Source organism: Natrix helvetica (genome assembly GCF_964273705.1).
Source record: "Natrix helvetica genome assembly, chromosome: 6".
Taxonomy (NCBI): Eukaryota; Metazoa; Chordata; class Lepidosauria; order Squamata; family Natricidae; genus Natrix; species Natrix helvetica.
Genome location: NC_138553.1, coordinates 49,408,475 through 49,423,354, shown reverse-complemented (window position 1 = coordinate 49,423,354; position 14,880 = coordinate 49,408,475). Strand labels below are relative to the sequence as shown.

At 39.5% G+C, this 14,880-nt stretch overlaps 1 protein-coding gene across 1 annotated transcript; it reads right to left on the bottom strand.

Moving 5' to 3' along the window:
• Positions 1 to 6,275: 6,275 nt before the first annotated feature.
• On the bottom strand, positions 6,276 to 11,232 carry AVPR1A (arginine vasopressin receptor 1A; the record flags this gene model as incomplete). Its single annotated transcript, XM_081957110.1, has 2 exons — positions 6,276 to 6,508; positions 10,242 to 11,232. The coding sequence occupies 2 exons, from the start codon at positions 11,230 to 11,232 to the stop codon at positions 6,276 to 6,278; spliced, it is 1,224 nt and encodes a 407-aa protein (XP_081813236.1).
• Between the last annotated feature and the right edge of the window lie 3,648 nt (positions 11,233 to 14,880).

Here is a 14,880-nt window from a genome sequence, read left to right as displayed (position 1 = left end):
TTCACTCAAACTGAGATGTAGAGAAACAGGTTTGTGGAACCCAGATAAGGAAATGTAGTTCTCCTATTCTTAATATAACTTTTGTTGGTGTTTGATATCATTGATAATGGTACATCCATGCCCCACCTGCAATTATGGAATTTTGAAAGTACTTCCCTTCAACATAGGGTAAACAATTGAGACTCTGGAGTACCAGGATTCACTCCTTTTCTCCATGTTATTCCATTTAAATGAAAATTTTAGGAGAGTAGATTTGCAGTGAGGTAATATTAATATGCTCATAAAACTGTGCACTGCCATCCAGTTGTGGTAGAAATGCTGTGAACACCTTGCATGAGTGTTGAGTTAGTGTCTAGTTGGTGAATTTAGGCTTGGTTGATCTCCAACAAGACTGAGGTACCATTCCAGAAACCTTTGTTCTAGTGTTAGCAAAAGATAAGTAGGTCCTGTCCTCGACTTACGACTTTAATTGAGCCCACCATTTGTTGCTAAATGAAACATTTGTTAAGTGAATATTTGCCCCATTTTACAAACTTTCTTGCTGAAGTTAAGTGAATCATGGCAGTTGTTAAGTTAGTAACATGGTTACTAAGTGCATCTGGCTTTCTCACTGACTTTCTTGTAAGATTGCAAAAGGTGCTCATATAATCCTGAGACACTGCAATGACAATAAATGAATCAGCTGCCATGCATCCAAAGTTTGATCATATGACCATGGGGTTGCTGCAATGGTTGTATGAAGAATAGTCACAAGTTACTTTTTTCAGTGCTGTTGTAACTTTGAACAGTCACTAAATGAATTGTTGTAAGTTGAGGACTACCTGCATGTCTATACCATTTCAAGGATCTGCATGATTGAATGTCATTCCATGTAAATCCTCTTCATCATTATCTCTACATTAGACTTCAGCTATATCAGAGGAAAACTTGAATTTATTCACACAAAAAAGCAAAGATTTTTAGAGGTAGGTAACAGTCAGCAATATGATTGTTCAAATGTAAAGATCAGTTTGTATTGTATAAATGGTTCCTTGTCATGAAATATGCTTATTGCTAAGTGGAGTAATATAACAGAAATGACAATGTATATTGTGGACAAATTTAAAGTGTTCAATGTTCTAAGCTCAGAAAAACCTTCAAATGTTTCAAGTGACTTAGATCAGCAGTCCCCAGCCTTTCCGTCTTGGCAGCCTGGTTGGCAGGGGTGGGGTGGGAAGAGGGGAACCAGGTGCACAAACGTGTGCAACTTAACTTGCAGAAAGGTGGACCGGTGTGCATGCATATGCAAGCGCAACTCGAGTTGCATGCCAGCCCACAATTCATGCAAGTCAAGCTGCTCCTGCATGCGTGTGTGCTGACCCATCACTCACAGGGTCCCTTCCAAATAGGACACAGCCCAGTAGTGGACTGTGGCCTAAGTGTTGGAGACCCCTGACCTAGATTCTAACAGAACAAAGTTGATAACAGGCACCATATGTACAATGTAACTTCAAGAGCTTTTTTGTCAATCAACCATTCACTCTAGGGACACAAAAGTAAATAAGGATAAAATCCATGCTGCATGCTATGTATTTTCTACTTGTAGAAAAATTGACCAATAATATTTATTTTATTTTTGTTTAAAATGATCATAGTAAACAACAGAAGTAACAGCAAAGCAGTTTTGCAATCAGTATCTGCATCAAACAACCACAGAGCAAATAGCAGGAAATAAATTCATTTAACACAAACTGGAACAAAGCAGATGTAGTCCTCGACTTACAACAGTTCATTCAATGAGCATTTGAAATTACAGTACTAAAAAAGGTGATTTACAACTTTTTTTCACACATATGACCATTATAACATTCCTGTGGTCACATGATCAAAATTCAGATGTGTGGCAACTGACTCACATTTATGACAGTTGCATTGTCCTGGAGTCATGTGGTCTCTCCTTTTATACCGTTCTGAGAAACAAAGTCAATGGGGAAGCCACATTCACTTAACAACTGTGTTGCTAACTTAACAACTACAGTGATTCACTTAACAACTGTGACAAAGATCATAAATTGGGACAAATATCTCACTTAGCAAGGCAATTTTGGGCTACATTGAGGTCGTAATTTGAGGACTACCTGCAATAAGCAGAAAAAGTACAATACATGGTTTGAAGTTTCTTTGTATTGCATATACACAGTGAATGCTTTTAGATGTGGCAGTCTGCCTGTAAAGCTCAACAAATGATCAAATGAACGTATAGGGTTGGCATTTAATAACTTGCAACCTCAACAGCAAAGTTATCATTTTAACATACAAAAGTATTGAGAAGAAAGGGATAGGAATGCTACATTGTAACCCATTAATTCTAATATCCCAACAGCAAATAATTCAAAAACAACAGCTAACTTATCTACTGGGCAAACAGAAGTTTTAATTAATGTCCAAAATGTTTCTTTTAAATGTCTAAACATGTAAACATACTCTCTTAATTCTTCTCTCTATATATGATGCAGTTAAGAGCAGAAGCAATAGAACATGTGCCTATTTCATTTTTAATGCATTCCTTAAGTCTCTGTTTTAAGAATTAAAAAAAGGACAAACACAATTGCAGGTTGCTGCAATACTGGAAACAAAGAGAAATCAAATGCCCCATTTGTTAGGAGCTTGAGGCAGAACTTCAGAATCCTGGGTGTTGTGTTTTAAACTTGGAATACTTATAACAGACAGTTTTAAGCCTGGAAATGTTTGCAGATTTTTAATAGCAAGCAATAATCAATTTCAACCAACATATATAAATACCCATAATCCCAGTCATATATTTCACTTAAAGCCTCGTTGGTAAATTCTTTTACTAGTTTAAACAGAATGTACATGATACTAACATATAAATTAACACTTGAAAAGCTAGAGAATGCTGGCATTTCAATGCTATATTTAAAAATTAACCAAATGTAACTCTTGAACATGATTTAACTAATTCACACATACGTATATCCTATCAGCGAGAACCAGTTTGGTGTGGTGTTAAGGCACCAGGCTAGAAACCAAGAGACCATGAGTTCTAATTCTGCCTTAAGCACAAGGACTTAAATCACTTTCTCTCAGCCCTTGAAAGGAGGCAATGGTAAACCATTTCTTGTCAAGAAAACTTCAGGGAAGCATCCAGGCAGTTTCCAAAAATAGGATAAAACTGAATGGAAGAAGAAAAAAACCCATACCATTTATGCATACAAACAAACATTGTAGATTTAAAAGTATGTTCTATATGAACAATTTTTTTCAGGATACATTTTCAGTTTAATTAACTTTAACCTATGTTGAAAAATGATATCACAAAATGTAGAATATGTTGAGTGAATACAACACTAAGGCTTATTGTCTATCGACTTATTCTCAGTCATCCAGGTCATGGTTATCCCAAAGGTGCTTTTTTCAAGACGCAACTGGACTTTCTGGTTTTTCTTTGAAGACATTTTGCTTCTAATCCAAGAAACTTTTTCAGCTCTGGCTGAAACGTCTTCAAAGAAAAAAACAGAAAGTCTAGTTGCCTCTTGAAAAAGCACCTTTGGGATTAAGATTTATTAACTTGTTACTAAAAAAAAAAAGAATTCCAGATTTTAATGGAATTCATTAAGGTTTAAGAAAAATTAACAGGTTAAAAGAGACTGAAGAGATAAACAGACCAGTTATTGCATCTAAGTTTATATGAAAGTCTATTGGGCAAATAATGGTTTGAGAAAATTTAATATGCCTTTTTGGTAGGCATTTAAACACCTTTAACTAGCAAAATGACAAAGCCAGGATAATTATACCACATTGCAAAGTAACTAGTAATGTAGGAAAAATGTCATAAATGTCAGAGTTACATATTTAATTTTGCATTAAAACTATCTGGAAAAGCTCTTTGATTCTTCCCCTTCTGCCACTTTAGTTACTTGGCCTGGCAATATTGTTTGTGTTCTACTATCTAAATAAAAAGTCACCAGAATATTGTTGTTGCAAAAGCGAATTGTGCTGCTTTTCTACTTATATGTGCCAGAGATGTAATGAGAACCAATACAAAAAATAAAGTGACAGCCTGTGATTTTAAAAATTACCTATGTTACAATAAATACAGTGTATTTCTTTTTCAATCATATAAGGCTAATGATCCAAGTTTCAACTGAGCCACTAATGAAAAAGTGTGTTCTATTCTAAAAAATATATAAAGAAATATGAAAGAACTACCTGCTTCCAGAGGCTTTTTAACCAAACACTTTCTTTTTAAAAAATTTGTTCCTCCAAACTGCCCCCCCTGCCTTCCAGTCTCAAGCACAAAGAATTGTACCACAAGCTGATCGGTGTATGGACCTTATTTGTCATAGGAATGGACTTATATGTACTAATGACGTGCAATCTCTTGAATAGTGTCAGTTCAATCAAATGAATCACTGATTTCAGCCAATGCCAATAGAAAAAGATAACTTCTCAATATATCACTGGCCAGCCTTTTAAATTCTAAATTCATATTGATGAAGGAAACTTATTCTTTTGTTGTCAGAATAACAATGATTTTTCCTGACACAGTTGATAAAGCTCTGCTATAAATATGTGCATGCACATATTTAATAGTCACCAGCAAGCAATTTCTTACATACTATATTACAAATGATATAAACATTCAATGGGTTCCCCTACAGAATTCAGTACTTTATATTGTTTTTTCTGTTTCTCAGAATAGCTTAAGACTTTCCATAATATTTCATTCCGTTGAAAAATCAATATTGGTTGGGTGTTCCACAGTTATTTGTCCTCTATATAGCTTTAGATCAAGCTAATTCATTATGTTTCCAATAGAATTTTGATACAGGTAGTCCTCGACTTGCAATAGTTCATTTAGTGACTGTTACAACAGCACTGAAGAAAGGGACTTATGACTGTTTTTCACATAACCGTTGCAGCATCCACATGGTCATGTGATCAAAATACAGATCACAATGACAACTGACTCATATTTATGATGGTTATGATAATGTCCCAGGATCATGTGATCACTTTTTGCAACTTTCTGAAAGCAAAATCAATGGGGAAGCAATATCCACTAAATAAACCTGTTACTAACTTAACAATTGCAGTGATTCATTTAACAACTTTGGCAAGAAAGGTTGTAAAATAGGACAAAATTCACTTAACAACTGTCTCACTTAGCAACATAAATTTTGGGCTCAATTGCAGTTGTAAGTCAAGGACTACCTATAAATGGTTGATCATGGAGATAAGTACTGTATTTAGTCATTTTTTTAAAGACTAGGACAGCGATAGCGATCCTTTTTTGGCTCACGTGCCGTAAGTGGGGGGAGCGCAGGGGGGTCATGTACAGGCATGCCGCACCCATAATGCAATGCACAAACCCCCAGTGCGCATGCGCGCACTACAGGCGCGACCCCCCCATTTTTGCATGCTTTTTTCACCCTCCCCAGGTTCCAGAGGCTTTATAGGAGCATGGGGAGGGTGAAAACAGCCTCCCCCGCACCCCCAGGAAGCCCTCCAGAGGCTTCAGGGACCTTCAAGAGGCTTCCCTGAAGCCTTCGGAGCACTCAAAATGACCCTCCAAGCAAACCGGAAGGGCGTTCACGAATTTTCAGTTTGCTTGTAGGGTTGGGTTTTTTGCGCTCCGGAGGCTTCAGGGAAGCTCATGAAGCCTCCGGAGGGCCTCTGGAGGGGGGGCAGGGGAGGCTCTTTTCACCCTCCCCAGGCTCCTATAAAGCCTCTGGAGCCTGGGGAGGGCGAAAAATGGCTTTAAAAAAGGGTGAAGTTAGTTGGCCAGCGTGCGCATGCGCACTGGCCAGCTGACAGGGCAGCGTCTCGCGTGCCCTGACAAATGGCTCCATGTGCCACCTGTGGCACGCGTGGCACAGGTTCGCCATCACTGGACTAGGATGTTCCTCAGCAAGACTTTTGAGGGGACTGAGCAAATAATTTTACAGAGGGGTAGCCATTACTTCATAGAATGTTCTACCTCACTAAGGATTAATGCCAAGGTTTACAATTGTCTGACTGGAAAAATATTGCATGTTATCTGATTTTCCATCAATATCATTGACTACATGTTCACATACTATATCTTCTTACATATTAATTTGTAACATTTAACATAAAATGGTAACTTTTTTGCCAATCAATTACTTTATCGATCACATGATACCTTGCAGCTAAAGTGCTGTTTTGGCATTCAAAGAGATATCAGTATTTTATCAATGGTCTAGAAAGAAATTGAAATGGTTAATAAATCATGATAAATTTGATGATTCTCTTCAGGTATCCAAACTGTTTGTTGGACTTATATTATTCGTGAAAGAAGTTTGTCTTCTGCTAATGCTCTCAGTATCTTCTTTATTCAATCTTTGTTTAATTTTTCGACAACAGAAGAAACTCTGCAAGAAGTCTTGTAGGAGGTGCCCACTGAAAAACATGTAGATCCATGGATTGCAACAACTGTTCAAGCAGGCCAAGAGGGCAGTCACTGTAACTGCAACATCCTCTGAATCTGTTAAGAAAAAGTAGAGCATTATTTTGCAAAGACCTACAATTTAGTATGCTAACATCTCTTTAAAAGCAAGCTCTAAGAAAAATATGCATTAAGTTTTGTAAGATTATAATTCTGCATTACATTTTCAAAGGTAAACAGGTATTTATACTCCATTCAAAATACTCTTTCAGTAAAGTTACCCTAATAACCACAATATGTCCATGTTAGGCTTCTGGCTGCAGTTTGCGGTATTAAGCTGGGATATTAGAGGAACTGTCACTCTGAAGCTAGTTGTCCCATCAGTTCTGGCAGGAAGGGCACATTCTGGGTCCTGCTAAGGCAAGACAGTCATTTAGAAGGATCCATTCCACCCAAAATCAGACTGAGTCCATCCCTGCTAGCCCTCCCTTTTCTCCTCTCAGGATGAGGGTTCTTAGTCTGTTGCCTGCCCAGAGTTGCTTTCTTAGATGGGTGGCCATATAAATTCAATAAACAAAACAAATAAATAAAATGACCAAGCTACTGGACCATATTGAATGTGTTGTCCATCACAACAGATTCACACATTCTGTTTTTGTCTTATCTCCCTTTTGTTGCTTTCACTATACTTTTATTTTAGTTATGGTTTAGGAGGTTACTTTGATTTACAATTATAACTCGACAAAAGTTCTAGAACTCAGTCATTTATTATATCTAGCCACACTTAGAACACTGCATCCAGTTTTGGTTGCCACGATGTAAAAAAGATGTTGAGACTCTAGAAAGAGTGCGGAAAAGAGCAACAAAGAAGATTAGGGGACTGGAGCAGAGGTGGGTTGCTCCCGGTTCAGCCTGGATCGGGCAAACCAATAGTAGTGGCGTTGGAAGGCTCCGCCAACCTGCCTGGATGCTTCTGCGCATGCATGCACAGAAGTGTCACACGTGTGGGAGAGCACACAAACCAGTAGTAAAAAAATTGTCAACCCACTACTGGACTGGAGGCTAAAACAAATAAAGAACGGTTGCTGGAATTGGGTATATTTAGACTAATGAAAAGAAGGACTCAGGGTGACATGAAAGCAGTGTTCCAATATCTCAGGGGTTGCCATAAAGAAGAGGGAGTCAAGCTATTCTCCAAAGCACCTGAAGACAGGACAAAAAGCAATGGATGGAAACTAATCAAGGTGAAAAGCAACCTAGAACTAAGGAGAAATTTCCTGACAGAACAATTTATCAGTGGAACAACTTGACTCCAGAAGTTGTAAATGCTCGAACACTGGAAGTTTTTAAGAAGAGATTGGATAACCATTTGTCTGAAATCATATAGGGTTTCCAACCTGAGCAGGGTGTTGGACTTGAAGATCTCCAAGGTTCCTCCCAGCTCTGTTCTCTTCCCTTTTGTTCTATTATTTGTGGCTTGTTCATAGATATAGTACATTTTATATTTATAACACACAGATCAGTTTTTGCTATATTTTGTGGGAGATTAGAACAAAACAATGAAGAGGGAAATGATCACACAGATACTGGATATTTTTAAATTAATTTTGATCGAGAAATTATTTCATCTCATCAACTTAAAGGACAGCACATATTTCTTATTAAATGCAAAAGTTGCATTCAGCAGGCTGATTGGGATCAGTTGTTAAATTTTTAGCGTTTTACAAGTTGAATCTATGTAGCCGAAAATAGACACCAGTGAGTTCAACAGAGTTTAGTCTCAATTAATTTGCACAGCGGTATCATACTATCATACTATCTGGTAAAGTGTAGGCTTCTATTGGATGTATATTTCCAGGCAGAAAGGTTTTTTTAAATACAGTGGCAGTTCTACGCATTGATATATGACAATGGAAAATATCAATATATATTCCTGCTTTAAAATCTACATGTTACTGTGTCTTCCTCAAAAGTATATATAGCAAAGAAATATATAAAACAGTATTTTTCAATGTTTAAATTTTGGTGGTTTAAACTCAATGCAACTGAGTTTTAAACTCAGTGCAAAGTGAGGGGTTTGCTCCCTGTGTATGTACTGTATGTATGTGTATATTGTGTGTGTGTGTGTGTGTGTGTGTGTGTGTGTATGTATGTATATGAGTTAGCTAAATCCTATTCCGAATTTAATAGGGGGAAAATAGTTTATGCAAAATCATAGTACAAGAGAATCCTGAAAGTTCTGTCTGGTAATATTGGGTTCCTTGAGACAATCTATTTATTTCTAAACGAACAGCAGTAAATGTAAGACTTGGAAGTTATGGTGCATTTAAGTTTATGGTGCAACCCCATTTAGTCAGGATTACAATTGAATGACTATTGAGATGAGATATTAAATGAGCCTCTTTAGATTTATGTGACTGTCAGAACACTTTTTCAAAGAAAGTCTCAAAATATACCATATAAAAAGCTATATGTTTAGTAAGTCCTTTTTAAATTCAAACCTGGTAAGACTGAATGCTGTTTCCAATCACTGAAATAAATGTGAGTAATAAATGAGAGGCACAAAAAATTACACACATTAAGGGCAATAGCACTCTGCTTTAAAAAAAATGGTGTAAGTGGAATGTAGGCTTGGAATCCACACTACAGGGCTGCTCTGTTGAGAAAGGGTCACCAACCAACAGATGATGCCATCCTCTACTCACCCTAAGCCTTGGCAAACATATTTTGTTTGTTTTCTGGTTTAACCATTGCTGTTCGGTTTGCCTGATTCACTAGGCAGCTTGATTAGTTGGTGAGCAAAGAAATAGCAACATCCCATCAAAGAAGTAAATGTTTGCTCCCCTGCTGATCTCTGGTCTAGGCTGCTGTTGCATGGTATTCCACTAGCATAGCAGGGCTATAACATTTGCCTGATGTGCTGAAGATTAATGGTTCAAAATCTGGCTTTTAAAATTACTATTTCTCTTTTCTGAGATACTCACTTTTCAGTTGAGTAAATAATTTTTTTTTTAAAAAAGAGGAGCCTACCAGTGAAATTCTAGAACATTTTTCTTTCCTTTTCTACCAAAAAAGGTGGTTCCAAAATGAACCAGCTGAATAAATATTGCAAGGTGACTTTTTGCAGTAATATTCATTTGGGCTGAGGACTGGGATGAAATCCTTCAAGGAACAGGAAAAAAATCACAAAACAGTACATACCATAGGTTAGCTGATTCAAAAAAGCTGTTGAATAGTAAGAGACATGTATAAACTTATACGTATAACATATGTTTAAATTTCTCTGCTGTTTCAAATCAAGACATTCTTAATGTCAGACGAATATTGCTGAGGGGTTTGTGTAACAATAGCTGCAACAAACATTGTACCAAGCTAGGAAAGTGCAAGAAAGAAATTTTTCATTTTAAAGCTGCTTGTTCTGCCTACTTTTATATATATTTTGATGCTTTAACTTTGTATTTATGGATTTAATTTGCATATGGTTTTATATGAACCGGTATACATATGCAAGTGTATATGTCCACAGAAAAGAAAGCAGCTGCAATTGCTTTCCTGCACAGAAAGTTAGAAGTGCAACAGAGCAGGAAAATTGTTTAGGAGGGGAGAGAGGACAGGGGAGGAGGAAGAATGCTACTTGGCTGCTTCCAAAGAGTCCCAAATTGGGCAGAATTTTCTTAATTTGAGTTAAAATCCAGCTGGCATCAGCACAGGTAAAGAACAGCTTAAAATGCAGTGCAGCTATGTTTTAAGCACCTTGCAAGTGTCTAGAAGTCATATGCCAAGGAGCCAGATACTAGGAAGGATCAGTAGCTGATCTGACCACAGCACTTACCCTGCCAGGAGGCGTGGTTGTCCCAGACGGAACGCATCTGTACAGAGAAGAAAGGGGCCCAACACACAATATAAGCCGAAACGATCACGAAGGTCATCTTGACTGTGCGGATCTTGGCGCGGGAGATGCTTTTGACGCTGCTGACCTGAGGCGTGAAGAGCAGCCCCTTGCGCAGGGCGGCCTTGTGTGGCGGAGCCCTCGCTCGCTTCTGCCGCCGGGTCTTGTCCCGAACGTTGCTCCAGATGTGGTAACAGATGAAGCCGTAGCAGGTGGCCAGGATGAGGACGGGCGCCACGAAGATACTGCCGGTGATCCAAGTGATGTAGGCGCGAGCTCCCCACGGCTTGATGAAGTGCGCCCAGCAGTCATAGACCTGCGAGCCGCTCTCCACCTCGCTGAGGGAGAAGATGAAGTACTGGGGCGCGCTGAGCAAGAAGCTGAGAGCCCAGGCGGCCGCGATCATGCAGCGCGAGCGCTTGCTCGGCTGCTGCAGCGTCTTGAGCGGGTGGCACACGGCGATGTACCGGTCGGCCGTCATCACCACCAACATGTACGCCGAGGCGAACATGCCGAAGACCTGCAGGTGTTTCACCACGCGGCAGAGCCCGTCGGGCCCGTGGAAGCGGTGCGTGACTTCCCAGCAAAGTTGGGGCAAGATTTGAAAGAAAGCTACCGCCAGGTCGGCCAAGCTCAGATGCCGGATGAAAAGATGCATGCGGGATGCCTTTTTGCGCGGCGTGTGGTGCAGCGCCAACAGCACGAAAAAGTTGCCCAGCACAGCTAAGGCGAAGGTCAGAGCCAGCACGGTGATCTCCAGCTTGGCCAGCTCTTCGTCCCGCCCGTAGGGGTCTCTGCTTCCGTTGGCTTTTCTCCCTGACCACGCCGCATCCCCGCTGCCCCCGGAGCTGTCTACCATCCCGAGCGAGTCACGGCTCCAGTTCCACGCAGGCGTCGTCCAAGCGGAGCCGCCGGGACGGTTGCTGGACGGCATGGCGCCGCTTTGCTTTTCAGTTCTCTCGGTGCGCTTTCCTGCGACGCAGGATCCTCTTCGCGCCTGTCGAAAATCGATGCGCCTCTCTTCCTTGCTAGGCTATAATGCTGCTCTTGAACCAGGGAAAGGTAGGCGGAGGAATAGAAAATAGTAGACCGAGTCTGCCACGCCTGGAATGACCCCGCGCAATGATCCCCACGCCTCGCTTTTTTCCTGTTCCCTGAATCCCACTCGCTCCCAGCTTCACTCCTGCGCCCGGGCTCTCTCCGCTTTTCGTCTCTTTGATTCCGTTTTTCCTCCAAGCTCCCTTGGAATGCGACCTAACCCCTCCTCCTCCTCTTCTCCCTAGTGGCTTCCTCCTCGGCCGCGTCTTTCCACATTAGAGCCCCCTCTCCGGTTCTCTCAAACAAAGCTCTCTCCATTGTGCCGTCGGGAGTCTTCACCAAAAGCGATCTGCGTTTCCTAGTCGCTTAGCACTATGCCTAGACGCCTACATCTAAGCCCACTGATGGGTGGGTTTCGTATACAAAGTCTGAACAGAGGAACACCGGGAGTTGTTCCACTGATAGTTCCTTGGTCCATACAGCTCACTATTGATGATGCAGTCAATACTATCAACATGAAAACACCTGTTTCAGGTGCCCCTTTCCTATCTATTCAGATATTTCACAGCCTGAACTTCCTCCCAAAAAGATGACGAAAGGCAATATGCTTATCAACTACATCTCATAACTAATGTGCAAGTTAATACAACACTTGAGATACTTGCAACTAGGGATCATTGCAAGCAAATTTAGCAACTTTTGCAACTAAAATAATTTTAAAACATCCCTAGAGGTGACACCTGATCATGCTTGTTGGGGTGGGTGTTTCTTACAACATTGTCCTTTCTTTTAAAATAATTTATGAGATCCTAATTTCAATCTGTCTTCTATAAATAATTTTTCATATCATAACATAGAAAGTGGATGGCAACAAAAACAAAGTCTGCTCTTTAGTAATCATGATTTTTAGGCCTGAAATACATTTAAAAACAAAGCTGCGTCTTTTTAAAATCAGGCAGGTTGGATGGAGGGATCTTTCTGATATGCGGAAATATGTAAGCAAGCTAAAGAACAAGGGAGAAGAGTCAGATGTGATCAAGGATTGTGCTAATCTAAACTCTCCCCTCAGCTGTAAAACCATCAGAACTAACAACCAGTAGCAGCATCACTGTCCTGGCGAACTCTGCCTTATACTAATTTCTTGACCAAGCAGATGATTGACTGGTTTTTTTTCATAAGGTGGAAAGCAGTCTTATTGAATTTCTGCTTCACTTATTTTCCCATTGAAAATGTCCACCCTCTCTCATGAGGAAGATTCTAGGATTTTAACCATTTGTTGTGTTTTAGTAGGAAATATTTGCCTTGTGTGTTAATTGTTCAAAGAGCACAATTTAAGAAAGGTACATTTTTATTCAAAATGAATAAATGTTTATTAGGGAACAATGTTTAATTAAAAAGAATTTTTTAAAAAATTGCCTTAAAAACTACAATGACAGAAAGAGATAGTACATAATGTGTATACCTTTTTTTGATGAAAATTATCAGTACTTTTGATCAGTGACATCATCAAAGTAAACAAACCCACGTGCTGATTGCATCACCAGATCATGCCCCTAAGCGGAGGTGATGTGCATAGCCCTCACCCTCCGGATATGACATGCATAGCCCTCCTCACCAGATGTGATGTGCATAATTGACCCCACGTGGTGCAGGACTCACAAGGTCATAACCCTAGCTGGATATGTTGTATTGGCCTAAGCCCATCATGATAAACATGAGTAGCCCTAACAGATAAGGGGTGGTGCAAGAGCCTAGTCCTATTTTTTCAGATAAGACACGTTGAACCTAATCCCATCAAGAAAATGCCAAGCTCCTGGGTACATGATTAGCTTAATCCCAGACTAATTCTATGGACATTCAAGGGGGAGGGGGGTTGTGAAATAAAAACATGGTTTTTTTTATTTCTAATCATTCTAGCCTAATGATGGTTTTAATTTTTGTGGAGTTTTAAAATCAATGCCTCAAAAGCTGGGGGGGGGAGCACCTAGGGCCTGTATTTAACCCCACTTTTTTTTCTAAAAGTTATTTATTTCTAGGCAATGATGGTTTTAATTTTTGTGGAGGGCCTGCATTTAACCCACCTATTTTTCTAAAAGGTATTTATTTCTAGGCAGATTTAAAAACATTTCCTCGAAGGCTGGGGGGGAAAAAACAGGGCTTAGGCCAATACAACATATCTAGTTAGGGTTATGACCTTGTGAGTCCTGCACCACGGTTGGAATGGGATCTGGAACCCACCACTGTATAATATCTAGCATTTTATCCAACTACAAAATTATTAGTATTATTTTTTAGAAATTAAAGCGGTGTGTGTGTGTGTGCGTACTACTTTATTAGGAATGTTGGTCATAACTTGTTTGTTTGTTTAACCAGAGCCGGCCTGCAAAAAAGCAAAAATGCATGTGATGGACTTCCTGCATCCCCAGCAGACAGTGTTAGTTATGATTCTATGATTGTCTTTCAACCAGAAGAAGATATATGTCATTCTATGCCCCAGCTACAAGCCCCTAGGTCTGCAAACTCTCAGAATATGAACGATGTTTATCTGGATATGGTGGAGGCGAGGGAGAAGCCTATCTGAAATTTCAAAGCTGTGGAATACTATCATCGATAATAGATTTGTTAATCTTGACTGAATCCAGTTTTTTGTAGTTGCTATAGAGGCTATTCATAATGTGTTACAGATTTTTTTCCCAAAAATTTTTATTGGTTTTTACACATATATGGGAAAAGGTAAATGGGTATACAATTTTTTTTGGCAGCTCTCCTTCCCTCTCCTTCTAGAGGACGAACATAGTGAAGGTGGAGGGAGGGCAGCATGGTGCAGGATAAGAAGGAGTGGGGGCTGAAGGCTCCTCTGGGGACAGGGAGGAAGAAGCAATATCGAAAAGGCTCAGATCGCCAAAATAAAAATATTTGAAATAAACAGCAATTGGTGATATTCTAGAAAGTGACAAAGGAAAATGAATGAACACATGGTTAACATTACAGAATAAGATCTTGTTTTCTGCTTATCTTTTGTATTTTGTTTTTAAGATTGTAAAAACTGTGAGTGCTGGATGGGTTACTAACACCAGTGTGGGAGCTGCCAAAATGTTACAGATTTTTTTGAATAATGTTCAAAAGGGCTTCCTGGGTGAACGCTACTTCTGTAAATTCTGCCACACGCCCTACCACCACAAATTTAGTCATGGCTGTCAATATATTTGCAGATCCTGCCTCAAGCAAGAATGTCAGCAGGTTGAGGTGGAGAAGATGTGCTGCTGTAGGTGCAAAGTGTCTTTTTTTTATTGTAAAGTTTTATTGATTTTTACAAATTTTTCAAGGAAAAAGGGTAAATAGGGATATAAAATTTTTTAGACAGCTGCGTCATGCGGAGAAAAAGAAAGTCCTCCCAAATCTCGCTACTTTTACAATATAAAAAAATATAAAAAAGCATCAACATTAAGTATTAGCAGTTCTAGGTCTAACAAATCATCAATATGTTTCAATCATTTCTTTTTTGTATCACTTCATAAAAATACATTGTAACAACAATTGCAGT